Raw genomic sequence first — 17,907 nt, 5'->3', positions numbered from 1 at the left:
TTAGATGGATGGGTCAAATGTAATCAAATTTGTCAATTATTGTATTGAAATCTCTTGGATATTGTCCATTTTAATTGAAGCTTATTTTTAAGAAAAACCCTTGTGCTTGCATGATGCTTCCTCCACTGCCCCCCCCCCCCCCCCCCCCCACCCCACCACTGAACAAGCTACGTTCCTTCTTATCCTGACCCCAGTGGTCAGTGACATAATCCTAGTGTGATGAAGGGTCTAGGCCCAAAACGTCAGCTTTTCTGCTCCTAAGATGCTGCTTGGCCTTGCTGTGTTCATCCAGCTTCACACTTTGTTATCCCTTGTGTGAGCCTGTCGTTTTGATCAGAGCAAGTTATTGTGTAGTATTACGCTTTCCTGTCTTTAACGTAAAATGGAAGTGCATTCTTTCCTATCTTGTCGTTCATTCTGAATTATTCTTGTGTGCTGTCTTTTTTCCATTTTTCTGTATCTCTGTTGCACATTTCTTTACTGTCACAATAGCCTTTGTATTTCTTACATTTCTAGAATGCTTGTAGCTTATTGTAAAGCTGTCTCCATTAGCCCCAATATTCGTTTCTATCAGTTTCTGACCTTTGGCTCACGTTTGCTGCCCCATCAAGTGACAGTTCATATCGGCTGCTGAGTGACTTTAGTTTTCTCTGCAGCCTCATCCAAGATGCGTTTTCCTGCTTGAATTCACCACAGCTCCACCTCCTCTTTAACTGATTCTCAATAAATCTCCTAACATCTTTGTAGGTCTTGTTCCGACTTTATTCTGTTTGTTCGCAATCATTTATAGGTTCATTGCTTTATCAATGGCAACAACATCCTCCATTTTCTTGATGAGCTTCCCTTTAGTAAACACCAGAAAAGCCAACTTTTTGAGATGATCCCTCATTAACAATAACGACCAGCTAATTTATTAGTGATGTTAGTTGATGGGTAAATAGTGGAAGTATTCTCCACGTTCTTTCAAATAGTAAGATGGGCCACAGTCAACAATGTAATACCCCTCAGTACTGTGCAAAAGTATTGGCCTTGCAAAATTCTAGAGTCTGACCTCAACAGTCGCTAACTTAAATATGAGTCTTAACCATTGAGTTCAAAGTTGAGTGAGCTCTTTCAGAATGAAGTGCTGCACCAAATTTTAATTTTTTTTTCAAGATTGATAGCTTTTGAAGGGTGTTTACAATTTCTTTTTGTTTGATTACTGATTTCTTCTTCCTAAGACCTATCCTCAATCTGTGCCTTTTATATTGCTGGATGTTTTCACAATTGGATAATATGTGCAAACACCAGTTATCTGTACTGACATCGCAGTTTTTTAAGGTTCAGGTTCAGATGGTTGTGGGGGTGTCGAAGGCCCACCTTACAAACCTCCTTGTGAATATTCTACAGAAATAACCGCATTTGAAAGTATTTTCAAAAGTAATTTGATCACATTCACATTGTAATTTATGTTCTACGTAACACGTAGCCACACTTCAAGAATGGCTAAATCAAAAACAAATTATTGTGGATGGTAGAAGTCTAAAGCAAACAGAAATCACTGGGGAAACTCTGGAGTGCATCAGTGGAGAGAAAGCAGAGTCAATGTTTTTGGGTCCATTGACCCTTTTGTCAGAACTGAAATCCATCTGGGAAATGGTGGTGTTTATGTTGATGATGGGAGTGGGTTGTTGGGGGAGCCGGAGAGAATGAATGAGTGAGATGAATTCATGGAGACAGAGCCTGGAGAGGGGCAAAAAGACAAAGGGATGTCCCATAGTCATTTGGAGAAGATGAGGACAGTGCTGAATAGGTGATAATGGAGTTGTAGGAACCGTAGATGCGGGAGAATCTGAGATAACAAGATGTAGAGCTGAATGAACACAGCATGCCAAGCAGCATCGGAGGAGCAGGAAGGCTGATGTTTCAGGCTTAGAGCCTTCTGCAGAAAATGAAGAAGGGTCTAGGCCCGAAACATCAGCCTTCCTGCTCCCCGGATGCTGCTTGGCCTGCTGTGTTCATCCAGCTTCACACTTTGTTATCTCGGATTCTCTCGCATCTGCAGTTCCCATTGTCTCAGCTCTACACCTTGTTATCTCTATAGGTGATAATGGGGACTGTAATTAGTTGTAAATGTGATAGCTGTGCTGGGACCAATGTACACAGAACAGGACCCAGGGCATGGAGATGGCTACTGAACATGGAGTGAAGTGTTCATGCTCTGAAATTATTAAACTCCTGTTTTTATTTGGCATCTTTTGTGTCTTCAGAATATCTCAAAGCACTGCACAGCTGATAAATTACTGTTGTAACATGAGCATGCACAATTACCAGTTCTAAGGAAGGGTCACCAGACCCAAAACATTAACTCTTTGTTTTCTCCTCCACAGATGCTGCCTGACCTGCTGAGCTTTTCCAGCAACTTTGTTTTTGATCCTGATTTACAGCATCCGCGGTTCTTTTGGTTTTTATGCACAACTACCAGTTTGTCCACAAAGATATCCCTCAAATGACAATGAAGGGATAAAGAAACAAAAACAGAAATTGCTGGAAAAGTTCAGCAGGCCTGGCAGCAGCTGTGGAGAGAAAGCAGAGTCAATGTTTGGGGTCCAGTGACCCTTCTTCAGAAGGATAAATATTTGTTTAATCTGTCTGTGATGGTGTTTGCCGGTAAGGAAATTTTAGGAAAATTCATTGCCCTTCTTTAGTACCACAGGAGCTTTTATAATTACCCGGGCAGGTGACCGGGTTTTTCAGTAACTAATCTGAAAGCACTGGAAATCTAATATCCTCTTTGTGTCACATGGAACTGATAATCCACATGATGTACTCACGTAATGGAATGGAGTTTTAACAGCAATTTTGTTTCTCTGAGGCAAGCTCCATCAATGACACAAGCTGTTGCTGTCAGTGGTGAATAATGTGTTCTTGAGTAAACTGCTTCCAGTTATCAAGAATTCATGGTACATGATTTTTTAAAATTATTATCCTCCGTGCTCATTAGAATATATGCCAAGCTATCAACCCAACAGAAGGGCCAAATAAATTATTGTGTCCAAGACATTTCCTATTATTTCTTCCTTGCCTTTATAAGTGGTGACAAATTGCAGATAACATTAAGGCTAGGGTTATTTAACAGAAGAAAATGCTGCAATTATATTAATACTTCTGTTATCAACAAAGATGAAGACAAATAAAATGTCACAATCCGCAACTTGTGGAAGGCTAATTTCAGTTGAAAAGCTGTCTGGTCTAGGTAGATTAAAATTGAGAATTAACAGAAAAAACATTAACCAAGCAATGGGAAGCTTTCAAAGAGGAGCTCGTCCAGGTACAGGTACAGCTACAGGTGAGGCATCCTTTCAAGGGGGAAAGGAGGTCTTCTAGAGCTTGCTTAGCCAGCGGTGGCCACATCCCATGGACAAATATAATAAAAGAAAGGTATCACTTAATAAACTTGCCAATGAAATTGAAGCTGCAGGAATTGTTGGTACAATAGCAACACCGGGATAAAAATAGTCAAAGAACGGAAAATCGCAGTGAGTAGCGGTCAGTTATTTTACAGAAAGGAAGGATGAAATGATAAACCCCATGGGCTGCTATTAGGACACATGGAACCCATGCAATCGATTCCTTTATAGGCTAATTACTCTTCAATGTTCTTAAAGCTACAGTCTAATCTCATAAACTGTTGTGCACTTGGTTTAGTGGTGTCACGTCATTTGGCTTTGGTTAAAAGTATATGCTGCTAAGCAGCAGCAACGAATCTGGTTTAGTGACTATACCACCTGAGGTAGATATTGAGGCCTACCTCTTCTATTTGCATCATTGTCATACCGTAACATCATCAGCCTGGATTAACAGCTCATGGTCACCAGTGCCGGGCTCTGATGGTGTATACCTTGATTTTAAAAGAAAACTTCAACTTGACAGGATTAGCCGTGATACAGTGATGGCGTGGGGGAGTATAAAAGAAAGAATCATGCATATTTATTGGCTTTTTACAGTAATCACTTTGTAGAGAAATCCTGCTCCACTCATGCGGCAATCATAACAGGATTTGCGGCTTTACGCACTCCATTAGAATACACATCTCCCTTGCACGTCTCATTTGCTGTGGAGGAGGAGGAGGATGACTGAAATTAGACATCCTCGGATTTTCTTCCAACAACCAACATATTACTATTGTGAAATATTTTTATTCAATTTTTATATAAGCACGAAAGACGTTAATGTTTTGAATTAAATATACCAATCGTTATAATACTGAATATTTGTGTTTCTAGAACATAAATTACAATTTGAACATGATCAAATTACTTTTGAAAATACTTTCAAGTGTAATGTGGCAATAATTCATGAATGTGTTAATAAAGAGAACTATTTAAAAAATAAATTATTTAACATTAATATAGAATTGTATACTAATGTAAAATTTAACTCCATTTATGCAGATATTTCATTTAACCCATAATGAACAATGTAATTTTAAAGTCACAGGTACTAATTCTTAAGAAATGTAATATCCTTTTGTTATTAGAGATGCCTTGGACGGTTTGACCTAGAAGAAAGGACTAGTATATTGAAGACTCATTGGCCTCTCTTCTATTTCCTTCCATTTCTCTTCCCCATCTTTTTCCTGGAACAAAATGTTGGAAAAAAATTGTTTGCAAAGAATGAGTCATCAGACTTCAGTCATAACATCTTATTTCTACAGGAAGCTCTTGACTACACCTCTCGAGTAGAAAAAGGGCATCTGTGAAATAATGTAGTTAATCATGGATGTCTGCTTGCACAATACTTGAGAACTGAGAGATGGATTGAGAAAAGATCTTGAAGAATCAGATTGCCATTTGAATTCTTCTGTCAGCCTTTTATTGTAATCTTCCTGGTAGGGCCCAGGCAGTTTTCACTTGCTATTCAGACTTTCAGCTACTGAGTCAGAGATTTGTTCCTCTGAACTTTTTGGACGGTTGCTTCCCAGACCATGATATTGTTGTGGACTCCCTGTTAGTATCAACATCTTAAAAGGAATATTAGATAGGCATCCATCTGGCCCCAGACAAGATAGTTTGCTGATGTTTGAATCATTGATCAGACAGAATGTTATTTTCCAATACTGTACTCATAGGTGTATACAGACTAACATTGAAGACTATCCTTTATTCTTGTTTTACTACATAAATTTTTAATTTTCAGGTTTCAGGGCTTCATTATTTTATACCCTTTTAGTCGATATAAATGTAAATCCTGAGTTGACTGTTCCTGAGAATTAAGTAGTCCTATAACAAATAACTCACATTTAGACAAAGTACAGTATCAGACTAAGACTTTTATTAACAAGAAATTTTTCAGAATTTACAATAGATGGTCACTCTGCACATAACTTGTTCAAAACCTGTTGACAGATGTTATTTTAGGCACCAATTCCAAAGCCGCCTCATTTTGGTTAAGGGTCAAAGTTTGTTCAGTTACACTGCCGTGAAGTGTCTTGCAATGAAGCCCCATTTATATTGGCCTTTAAACCCCTCTGTACTCTGAAAATGCCCTCTATCCCTCCGTATTCAGATGCAATCTTTCCAGATGCAGCAGCACAAATATGCTAATGTGGTTGTTTAAAATCAGAACTGTGCTAATAATTGTTACCTCTGTGTTATGAGAGTCTTTTGTTATGGTTTAAATTTTCATGATGCAAAAATAAACATTTGATGGACGTAGTTCTGAGTTTGTTTGCCAATAAAAGGTCTTTGCATCACCAATTGTAATTAACCTTTTTAATGTGCAATTGATGAATAATATAAGGGTGCACAGTGGCACCTTTTTATCAGATCTACCTTTGGAATTGTTTATTTAGATTGTTTTTGCAACTCAGTAAGCTAAATAATGGGGCTATAGCATTTGTTAGACTTCTGGAACTTAATGAGCTTAAGGGAAATTAGGGTGGAGAGAGAGACTTTTGACTTTAAATGGGACACGGTCCTGTGAAGCCCATGCGATACAACAGCAGTATAGAAAAGTGCTCCTGATCAGTGAAGAATATATAGTGTACTAGGCTACCTTAAAGTGAACAGTTAATGTTATTCCTAGTCTAGAAGGGTTAGGATTAAACCCTGATGAGATTACCTCAAGATGAGGACATATAAGCAGGTGTATGACAGCTCCAGGAAGAAGCTATTGCAATTCCAGCTTAACCTTTAGGTTACAATTGACTTAAACTTACCAAAGTGTTAGATATAGGGAAGCTGGTGTGAGTATTATACAAGTGGTGTTTTGGGTACTATACAAATGCTGTTTTCTTTCTTTTCAGTTTATAAGAGTTTTGCAATTAGTGAGATCATATTTCGTGTGTTTAGAAAGCCTTGAATTTACATTATAGCAGATAGTTTGGATTATTCTATTTTATCTTCTTTTCTTTTGTGATAAACGTCCATTTTATTAAAGCCACATCTCCGCCATTTCATGCATATGTTTTATCAAGAGACTACTTTCGTAAACCGAAACAAATTAAAATGATCCATCAATCCAAGTTACTGTATGGGAGCTGGCTTACTAGTAATAGCATCAGCTGAGAGCATAAGTACGAATATTTGCTCTTCAAGGAAGAGCTGCTTGTTTCCAGAGAGCTTTATCAGTGAAGGAGCATATTTTTGGAACTGTGCTTGACTAGAAAGGGTTTAATTGTTTCCTTAGTATCATACCAATTGTAAAGTTCCAAGGTAGTCTGTAACCTTCCTGAGCAAATGTTTCTGTCAAACATGTGCTTTAATGACTCAGTTACTTGATAGGTTTCTGTGATGATTTATTCTCACACTTAGAATCATCTTTAATGCATTAGCGAAGTTTGACATCGACACCAAACTTATGTTGTCTTCTCTCGGATGCTCCATCGCGATGTCTAATACCTTCCACAGTAAAATTAACAGGAGAAATCATGAACTGGGCATGGTACAAAAATTTTATCCACACACTTAATATAGCCTTCTACCTCAAATATTCCACCACGTGCTTTTATTGTTATATGATATCATCTCTACTTGTTCTTCATTTGTGAAATCGGGCCATTTGTAACCAGTCCATCACAAGTTTCTTCTGGATCGCCGCCAGAATTGTGAAAAATGTATGAATGTAGTGAGCTACTTGCGTGTATTAAAGTGCTATGAAAAATAACAACAAAATTGCATTTATGTGGGTGACAAATTCAGAACGCGGAAGGCATGCTGAGCCAAGTCATAGAGATGTACAGCATGGAAACAGACCTGTCGGTCTAACTTATCCATGCTGATTAGGTAGCCTATAACAATCTAGTCCCATATGCTGGCATTTGGCCCATATCCCTCCAAACCCTTCCTATTCATATACTCATCCACATGCCTTTTAATATTGTAATTGTACCAGCCTCCTCCAATTCCTCTGGCAGCTCAGTCTATATATACATTACCCTCAGCAATAAAGGAGTTACCCCTCTGGTCCCTTTTATCTCGTTCTCCTCTCACCTTAAACCTATGCTGTCTCGTATTTTTTTCTTATCTCCCCCAACCCGGGGAAAGACCTTGCCTATTTACTGTATCCATGTGCCTCATCATTTCATAAATCTCTATAAAGTCGCTCCTCAGCCTCTGACACTCCAGAGAAAATAACCTCAGCCTTTTACCTATTACGCAAATCCTCCAACCCTGGCATTATCCTCGTAAATCTTTTCTGAACCTTTTTTTAATTTCACAACATCTTTTCTACCAGGGAGACCAGGATTCCACGTACTATTCCGAAAGTGGCCAAACAAATGTCCTGTACAGCTACAACATGACCTCCTAGCTCCTACACTCAGTGCACTGACTCATAAAGGCAAACATAGCAAATGCCGCCTTCACTATCCGATCTACCTGTGACTCTACTTTTAAGGAACAATAAGCTCCGTCTCGTTGTGCAGCAACGCTCTCCAGAACCTTGCCATTGAGTGTATAAGTCCTGCCCTGATTTGCCTTTCCATAATGCAACATTTCACATTTATCTAAAACTCCATTTGCCACTCCTCAGCCCATTGAACCATCTGATCAAGGTCCCGTTGTACTGAGGTAATTTCCTTTGCCGCGAACTACACTACCAGTTAGTGTCCTTTGCAAACGTCCTAAACACTCCTCCTATGTTCACATCTAAATCATTTATAGAAAATGACAAAAAGCTGTGGACCCAGTCCTGATCCTTGTGGTACACAACTGGTTACAGGCTGAAAAGCAACCCTTCACCTCCACCTTCTGTCTTCTATCTTTGAGACGGTTCTTTATCCACATGGCTAGTTCTCCCTGTATTTTATGTGATTTAACCTTGCTAACCAGTCGACCATGAGAAACCTTTGTCGAACCCCTTACTGAAGTCCACATAAATTAACCCTGCAAGTCAACTTTGCAAGGTCCTTGTCACTAACAGTTAGGATTTTATGCCCCATAGACAAAAGTTTGACACAGTTAGTGAATCATACTCCTCACCCACTCCCCCATGACCACTTCTGTGTACATCCTGACCCACTGACAAGACAGCAAAATAAAGCAAAGAACTGTGGTCTGCTGGAAAATTGAAATAAACACAGAAGTTGGTAGTGAAACTCAGCAGGTCTGGCAGCATCAATGGGAAGAAAGCAGAGTCAGTGTTTTAAGTGCATTGCCTTTTGATCAGAAATGTTAGGATCTAGGAAAAAGTGGCATTTAACAAAGTCTTCGGCATAAATGCCACTTTTCCCTGATCCTACCATTTCTGATCAAAAGGCAATGTATTTAAAACATTGACTCTGCTTTCTTTCCACAGAGGTTGCCAGACCTGCTGAGCTTTGCCAGCAATTTGTTTGCATCCTAGCAACACAGATCTGCCAGAGCTGTCAGTACTGTGTACAGTGTTGGGAGAAGTGACCTTAACATCGCACAACACTGATTCTGGACCCTGTGATGTCTGATGGTATTGGGCCAAACCTGAGTAAAGAAACTAGCTGCTGATTACCCACCATAGCGCTCTGTCTGCAAATGAAGCATTATTACTCCATGTTGAGTACAAGTTGTAAAAAACACTAGGAGTAGCAAAGACATAGAATGTACTCCAAGTGGTAGAACTTTACTATCCATCACCAAAAGTGGTTTGGTGGCACCACTACTGACCAATCCAGGTAACCTCTGGGCGTATGGTGGGTGGTGAAAGAATTAAAACTGGGGAAAAATCTAATTGACTTTTCCTTACTAATCTAGCACTGTTAGGAGTGATAACTGGGGGGTGACAACATGTCACATTGACATTGAGGGGTTGTGTTTTATACTGCCCCTGCCATTCTAAATGGGTTAGATTCAGGTTGGATTACAAGTTGGAAATGACAAGCGAAGACCATTTCTAGCAGGAGGGAATTAAACTCCTTCTGGATACTCAGTGATATTACTATGATCGGAGATTCTGGGGGTTTGCCACTGGCCAGAACCTTTACTGGGCCAGCCAAGTTTGAACTTAAAAAGCAAGTCAATAGCTAGCCTTACTCTGGTAAGCAGTTTGCTTTCAGACTCCTTAAAACCTGCCCATTATATAGAAGCCTGATGGAATATTTCCTACTTGTCTGGATGTGTGCCCCTCCAACAACACTCAAAACTGAACACTGTTCTGGGCAACGTTCATTTGAAAGGCACCCTATTCACCACTTTAAACATTTGATCTGTCCACTACAGACACACACTGCTGTCACAATTTATCATCTAGAAAAGTAAACTGCAGTAAATTGGGAAAATTCCTTTGTCAGCACCTTCCAAACCTATGACCTCTAGCAAGGGCAAGCACAAGGGAAGCTGATGCATCGGGACACAATGGCCTGCAAGTTCCTCTCTACATCTTTCACCATATTCCCTCAAATGCTTCTGCATCGCTGTTGGGTTAAAATCGTGGAATTCCTTACATAACGACACTGTTTCTTCAAAACAAGCACTGCAACAGTCCAAGGATCATGAGCCTCTACAACTAATAACGAATAACTACAAGGCTAATAAACGCTGACTTTGCCTGTGACACCTATGTCTCCTGAATGATTCTTTTCTTTAGAAATTCTTTGTGCAACAGGTAACAGTTTTGTTTGGACCATGTGTTTGAGGCATTTGCAAAATTATTCTGCATGAGGGGTCCATTATTTTTTACGATTTTAGTTCTAACCTCAAATTTTAAGACTTGCTTTTTACCTAATGTTAATGAGGCCAAAATATACATGAAGGGACCTTAATAATCCACAGAGCCACGATCTGTTAAATTGAAAGTCCCCAAAGCAGGAATTTCCATAAAACATGTCTGGGTTATTAATTGACTTTGCAGTAATTCTCTAGAGGAAGTCACAATACACAGGTATGGAAAGTAGTTGAAAATGGTCAATAAATTTCAGTTGTACAGTTTTCCTAGGAGATAATTAGTATAATAAATACCAGAGCTGTAAAGTTTAACTCTGTCGTGCCCATGAGGTTTGGTGCCTGAAGTACCAGTTTTGTATCAAATGGCATCTGTCACAGGCGTCAGTGTTCCTGATAAGCAGAATAGGCAGGTCATTACATCACTTAATATAAAGTGCTGCATTGATAACAGTTCTGCCATTTCAACTTCACTGCTCCTGCAGATGCTTTCGTTGAAATAACGCCCGACACACAACTCTGTTTTTTAAAACTTCCAACTACTTTTCAGGTGAATGTATGCTTAATTTACAGAGTCATACAGCACAGAAACAGACCCTTCAGTCCAAACATAATCCCAAACTGAACTAGTCCCACTTGCCTGCTCATGGCCCACATCCCTCCACATCTTTACTATTCACTTAGCCATCCTTCCTGAGATGGGAGGGAACTGTGAACTGCGAGACTGAATTTGTCAGGACTACATTCTCTGGAGTTTACAAGAATGAAGAGGGATTTCATAAAACTGTATAAAATCCTAACAGGACTAGACAGGGTAAGTTCAGGAAGGATGTTCCTGATAACTGGCGAGTCCAAAACCACGTGTCATAGTTTAAAGATACAGGCTGAGCCATTTAGGACTGAGCTGACGAGAGACATCTTCATTTAAAGAATAGTGAACTGCAGAAATTCTCTGCCGCAGAAAACTGTTGAGGCCAAGGCCCCACTGCTGACCGCCACCTGAGTCGTGACTGTATTAGTGTTGGCCACACTATCTCCTCCATGGGGTAGGAGGTCAGCCATCGGTGTCAGTGGGCTCCTGACAGTAATGTGCCATCTTTGTCCCACAGGAGAGAGAAAAACATCAGTTCATTTGGTGCAGTGTGTGTACAAACTGAGTCATGCGAGGGTAAGATGAGCTGGGGAGGCGATGGCCTCATGGTATTATCACTAGACTGTTAATCCAGAGGCTCAGATAACGTTCTGGGGACCCAGGTTCAAATCCTGCCATGGCAGATGGTGGAATTTGAATTCAATGAAATATCTGTAATTAAGAATCTAATGGCAACCATGAGTCCATTGTCGATTGTCAGGAAAAAGTCATCTCGTTCACGAATATGCTTTAGCAAAGGAAACCACCATCCTTGCCTGATCTGGCCTACATGTGACTCCACACCCACAGCAATTTGGTTGACTCTTAACTGCCCTCTGAGCAATTAGGGATGGGCAATAAAGGCTGGCTTAGCCAGAGATGCCCTCGTCCTGTAAATGAATAAAAAAAATTAACATAAGGTATGAGTTATGGTTGTTGAGGATGTTTGGGAGGTATAGTGAATGGGGCAGTGTATGAGACTAGTGATTTAATTTGAAGGGATAGAACGTTTGAAGATGTATTCTTCCAACTTAACCTCTCATGAGATAATTTAAATTTCCTGTTTAGGGTCTTGACTGTTTGCGTTGTGAGCAACGTCTATCTGCTCCTGCTCTTTTGGGATAATCACTGAGTACCTGTGGGAAAAGGATACTTCTCATCAAGTTACCACCTTCTGAGAAAGGCCTCTGCTGTGCCAGAGTATCTTGAAGCAAGCCTGCAGCCCTGTTGTGCAATTATTAATTTCATTCTTCCTGAGGCAGTCTTTCACAAACCTGTTGTAGCTATTGTGCTGCTCCCTTTGAAAGAGGAGGGGTTTGGTTTTGAGTAGGGATATCTACCTCCATGTGCTGATCGTGAATGACATTAAGCCTTCTGCCATGGTGTGCAGGCACTTGTCCATGCTCTTAGCATTGCATTGTATGCTGCCTTCAATCAAAGTAGTCAATAGCAAGACGTTTGTATGTTCCCTGAATCATAATAAACAATTGTGGAATAATGGACATTGAGATGGCTGTGTCAGAACTTAGCCAACTGGGCTGTTGAGAAATTATGGAGAGCAAAGGTGAATATTATTTTGCACTGTAATGTTAATTTCAGGGTAATATTAAATTAAATGTATGTGTTTCAATTACCTGAAATAACACACAGAACATACAGTACAATGTGTGTACTGGAATAAGATGTAACTGGAAATGGCCACATGATAACTTTGCCCTAAAGTTTATTCTTGGTTCGATATTCTAATGTAAAATCTTAATAAATGCGAGATATTAAGCAGTTGTGTATTTGATTTTGTTATAACTCTCTGGATCATAGTGTCAGTTATTCATTTTAATTCATTCAGTATTTTAGATGGTAATGACAATTAGTTAGTTTTTGTGTGCATGTTGTTTATGCTACTTTTGACAATTAACTGTTTCAGTTCAGCATTATTTCCATGGTGTAGTCAGTGGATTGGAAAAATTACGCATGTTTTCCTTTATAAATACAGAAGTTAATGCTGTAAGATCATAGTTTAGCATCAATTTGCAGCTCTAAATTTATTGCGTTGTTGTCAGAGTGTAAGTATAATATTTCTCTCTTTCTGTATTTTAGGTAGAACGGGAGATAGCTATCCTGAAGTTAATAGAACATCCACATGTTTTAAAGCTACACGACGTCTATGAAAATAAAAAATATTTGTAGGTATATGTTTGATTTTAACTGAAAATGTTTTTCCAGTTGATTTATAATGAATTGCTTTATAATGAACATGCTTCTGTCCACCTTATGTACATCTATTTTTAATGTATAAAATACATTTTAAAATGTACTTTAAAGTGGGAGATAAGTTATTTCACAACCTGGTCTAAAAATTTGAATTTGTTTCACCTGAAAGACTTGGGGTCAGTTGGATATGTTGTATTCATATAACTGATGTATGCTCTTCTTCATAAAAAAATGAAAACTGATATTTTATAACCAAAGACTTCAAATCCCATGTAACATTGCATGTGTACTCATAATATTGTTACAGTAATAAAATTGATGCTATCTGCTTAGGTAAGGCCTTAATTTTCACCTGTTATCTTTTATCTTCTAATATCAAATATAGTGTAATTGTAATGATAAGTTGTTTTAATTTTTCATTTTTATTTACGCCAATTTCTGTTGGGTAATTATTAGAGCTGAATATTAATGAAATCTTCAGAATGTTCAAATGTTATCAGCAGGTGAGAACCGGATGATGCAATCAGTTGCCTTGCAAAAGGGTTTTACTCAAAATGTGCCTCCAGAAGATATTAGAGGGAGTCAGTTTAGATGGCTTCCATTTGTTGTCAAGCATGGGCCTAAAGAAAAGAAATGCCAGTTTCACTTGGAGAAATTGTAATGATGGCTAGTTTTCAAAATAGAAAGTAATGGTGCAGTAGAAATACTTTTCTGAAATTCACTGACAGCATTAGAGTATATCTAATCTAGAAGTTGAACTGCCACTGAGTGCCAAGTTTATAAAGGGGTCCCTGACTGAGGAATCAAAATTCAGAAATTAAAATAAAAATCTTGGTAGATAAATGTATGTCCTTACTTGTACATACTATTTCATTTTAATATAGAATAAAGTGGCTCATTAGGCATCTGTCGGCAGCCTCTTCATGTGAAGCATTCCCTTGCTGATGTCAAGCAAAGTGCATTCTTCTGCAGAGGACGCTCTCCATGGTACTGAATCTCAGCCCGTATTCATGATACCTTGGAGACCTCTGTTTTGTTTTTGCAAGGCTCCCACACTAGTGCTGTGAAATACATTTTGAAATATGAGCCTTTCACATCTGAGAGATTAGGAGATTTAAAGATGGCATGGCTCACTGCCATCCACGTTCCTAATGGAATTTTATACTCTGCGATGCTTTGCAGCCCATTTCTTTATCAGAGCATCCTTCAGCTTATGCTGGTAAAAGCTAGAGTATTTTCATTTGCCTCCTTTTTAGGTTGAGAGTTGAGAGTTTAATAAGGCCATTGGTTGTTTTTTCCAAAGGTGTAATTCTGATACATCAATGGAATGCTGCTTAAGGTTATGGCATATTTGTCAAAGGAATCCAATATTGGTTTGTCATTTTGATCCATGAGATGATGAGCTGTTGATCTCTTGGACACTTCGGGCAATTACCAAAGAATAAATGGTCACCATGGCCTACCCCTGCATACATCAGCCTGGCTAGACCCCAAGTACTTTTGGCAGTAATCTACAGATCATACAGCTTCTGCCTAAGCTGCATTTTAAGCTTGTCCCCAGATATGAGACAATCCTAAGGCAATTGATTAGAAAATCAGAGATAACAAAGTGTGGAGCTGGATGAACACAGCAGGCCAAGCAGCACCTTAGGAGCACAAAAGCTGACATTTTGGGCTTAGACCCTTCATCAGAAAAGGGGGATGGGGAGAGGGTTCTGAAATAAATACGGAGAGAGCGGGAGGCGGACCGAAGATGGACAGAGGAGAAGATAGGTGGAGAGGAGAGTATAGGTGGGGAGGTAGAGAGCGGATAGGTCAGTCCAGGGAGGATGGACAGGTCAAGGGGGGCGGGATGAGGTTAGTAGGGAGGGAATGGAGGTGCGGCTTGAGGTGGGAGGAGGGGTATAGATGAGAGGAACCAGTTCTCCCATCCTCATTAGGTTTAAATACCTTATCATTCCCATTTTCTGTCCGTTCTCATTGTTTTTCCCAAGAGAAATGGGTGTTGATTAGAAAATATGAATAATTAATACAAGCTATTATTGTCTATATTATATTTGATATTGGAAGACAGAAGGTAAATGCAGTAGAAAAGTGGAGGAGCAACCTGAATCAGGATCAGTTTGGTTTCTGTCAGGATGTCTGTCTTGCAACCACATGGTATGAATTCTGTTTATAAATATCAGCTGTGATGTGTTACTGGCACAAGAAGCATCACTTGGAGAAGAAAGAACAATCTGTCAAAAGGAAGGATGCCTGTCAATGTGAAAATATTTCTTTTTACAATCAGATGGCAGAGTGGATTAGTGTCCCTTCTATTCAAATTCAACAGGTGATCAAATCCAACAAAGATTGATGGAAAAGGTGCTTTCAGTTGTTTTTAAAGATCCATATTTCAAGTGAATCTGGGTAGTGTCACCCCAGTTTGTAATGAATCTGTGGCCCCAGTTTGACATGATATTGGAACTGTCAGTTGGAAAGGCCACAGGGATAGCTGCTGCAGAAAACAGAAGTGCCACTTAACAGTCAGATTGGTCTGCTGAAGTTGATTTTGAGATTCTTTGGGATGAAATTGTTCATGATTGATGGCATCACATTGGATATTTTATACCTTCCAGGATCTCTCTAATTGAATTGAATGGAAAATTTAAGAAGTGTAAAGTACAGTGCCAATTCACTAGAACATTCTACATCACAGACTAAGTCAAATTTTACTTTGAGCTAACTTACCTTTACTTTGCTGGATAAAACCTGTTTACCTATTCTGAAAAATATTGAAATACTGGCCACTCTCCAGTTTCCCAGCACCCTTCTGCACTGGTTAGAACCCTGAACTATAATTTTGGACTTTGAGATTTCCTTTCTCCAGTCAGGCAATGAACAGTGTGTTATAGAGTCCCTGCAAATGTTGCTCGCCCTGGATGCTCAACATTCAATGTGTCAGCCCCAGCATGGGCATCGCTTGTCTCAATGAACCTAAAAAGTAACTAAAATAAAGGGGGAAGTGATACTGGCTGTTGATACTGATCTATTCTCCGTTCAATACATAAGTTAAATGTTAAAACACAAAATATTGTGGAAATTAATTTCTAAATCGTAAGATTATGTAATATATCTAATTATGTCGGTTTAGTTGCAACACTCTCTGCACTTCAATCATGGCATAAACTTCAGGACTTGTTTGGCAAATAATTACAGGAGAACTTCATAAATATGGACTGTATTTGTTTGCTTTTTTTGTGTGATTTTATATTTGGTTCTAATACTGGCCTCTTTCTAAATGATGAGTTCCTCAAGCCCACAATGTTTAGCGCATACAATCTGCATGTCTTATTAAGGGATGGATGACATTCCTTCTCAAATGAGTTAATTGTTTATTGGCTGTACTACAGCTACATGATAGGAAATTATGATGAATTGCTATGTCTCCCTGATATGTAACAAGATGATATTGAGATTATCTATGTCACTTGTATCTTAGCTAATCTTCACTGAATACCCAGCTGAAGATATTGTCAATACATCAACTGATCACTGCCCAACAAAGTAGAAGAAGCTAATTATTGAGCATCATGAGATAATGATGTATTGAAATTTTGTTAAGTGAGTGACTGAAGAGACAGCAGAGAGTGATATCTTAGATCAGGTGCAATTGTGGTGCCTGAACTCATGTAAGCTCCTTCAGTAAACTGAAAATATGTGGCAACGTATACAATTAGAAATGTATTTTTGTTATATCTGAAATTGTTAGGAACAAAATGAGTGAACAAAATTATGCGAGCTTTGAAATGTGAATTGACCAGTGATGAGTGTTAATGAGAATTCCATTGAAAATTAAGTTAGATAAATGTGTTGAAGCTTAGATCATATATATGCCCTCATTCACACAGAGCTGAATCTCCCTATGTTTTCATTGTCATTGTTTCATGGAGGGGTTCCATGGTGGACTTCCCCCTGCAAGCTGTCATGTCATTTCTCATACAACCTGCCACTCACCTCATTAATTCTGCATCTGGTCAGTCAGTGACGTAGCAAGTACAAAGTGAGCGAGTACTAAATAAAGCAAGCTGGGAGACCTGGAATGCATGTTGCGCAGATGCAGGAGAAGGGTATGTCCTTGTGCACCTGACTGGATCATTGCTCTGCGAGGTGCAGATGATGTCCAAAGTATTGTGGTGAAGAACTGAAGAGTTGTCATGAGTGAGTCCAAGATCAACCATGATGTGAAGAAGTTGGTGTTTTGCCAATGTGACTTCCATAGATTGTTGGGTGGATGGGATTGCTACCCATGGAGCCTGGCATGAGATGTTGGTGACTCAAGTGAACATGGAAGCAAAGAAGTTTCATCTGCCTCGTGAATGCTGTGACATTCAAATCGCGAGTTGACAACTGTCTATTTTCTCTCAATCTGGAACCACATATTTGAGATGCACATGCATGGAATTAAGACCCCTGCCCCTTCATGGCAAGCTTCTCATTGATCTGTAGAAGCCTCAAGAAAATTGGAACCTTTTTCTTGACATTGAGAATCTCATTGTTCATTCCCCCTGTGTTCTGCCAAATTACTCGCCATTGCCCCTGCTGCTGACTAGTTGGGGAAATTCTATACATGTTGTTATTTCTGTAGACTTTGATAAACTCACAACAAAGCACTTCTTCCTTCCACATTGAAACATATTTTACTCCAGGAACAGGTAAATTTCAAGGGTTGAATTTTAGCAAGAATTGGCTATGTGGCAATTTTGCAGAGTTTCATGGAGGATTTCTCTCTCTGAGCACTAGTAAGTCTTGTGATGCAGTTTTGCCCTGCTACTGCTGAGACCTTGATTTGCATCATTGGAGCTGTAATGGGTTGTGCACGAAGTCAAACATTATCAACCACAAATAGCCTTTCACAGTATACGTTGTTTGAATGTTGTCACGTATTAAGATACAGTGAAAAATATTGTT

The 17,907-nt window shown here is 39.2% G+C and overlaps 1 protein-coding gene across 1 annotated transcript in view; it reads left to right on the top strand.

The window, feature by feature from the left end:
- The window catches only part of LOC125459494 (serine/threonine-protein kinase BRSK2-like), an 865,025-nt gene that overhangs the window by 477,581 nt on the left and 369,537 nt on the right, over positions 1-17,907 (top strand). The window contains 1 exon segment of the mRNA XM_059652027.1: positions 12,844-12,929. Within this exon segment, the coding sequence (XP_059508010.1) occupies positions 12,844-12,929 (86 nt within the window).

The sequence above is a fragment of the Stegostoma tigrinum genome, chromosome 17 (genome assembly GCF_030684315.1).
Source record: "Stegostoma tigrinum isolate sSteTig4 chromosome 17, sSteTig4.hap1, whole genome shotgun sequence".
Taxonomy (NCBI): Eukaryota; Metazoa; Chordata; class Chondrichthyes; order Orectolobiformes; family Stegostomatidae; genus Stegostoma; species Stegostoma tigrinum.
Note: the sequence above shows the minus strand (reverse complement) of the source record. Positions and strands in the feature narration are given on the sequence as shown.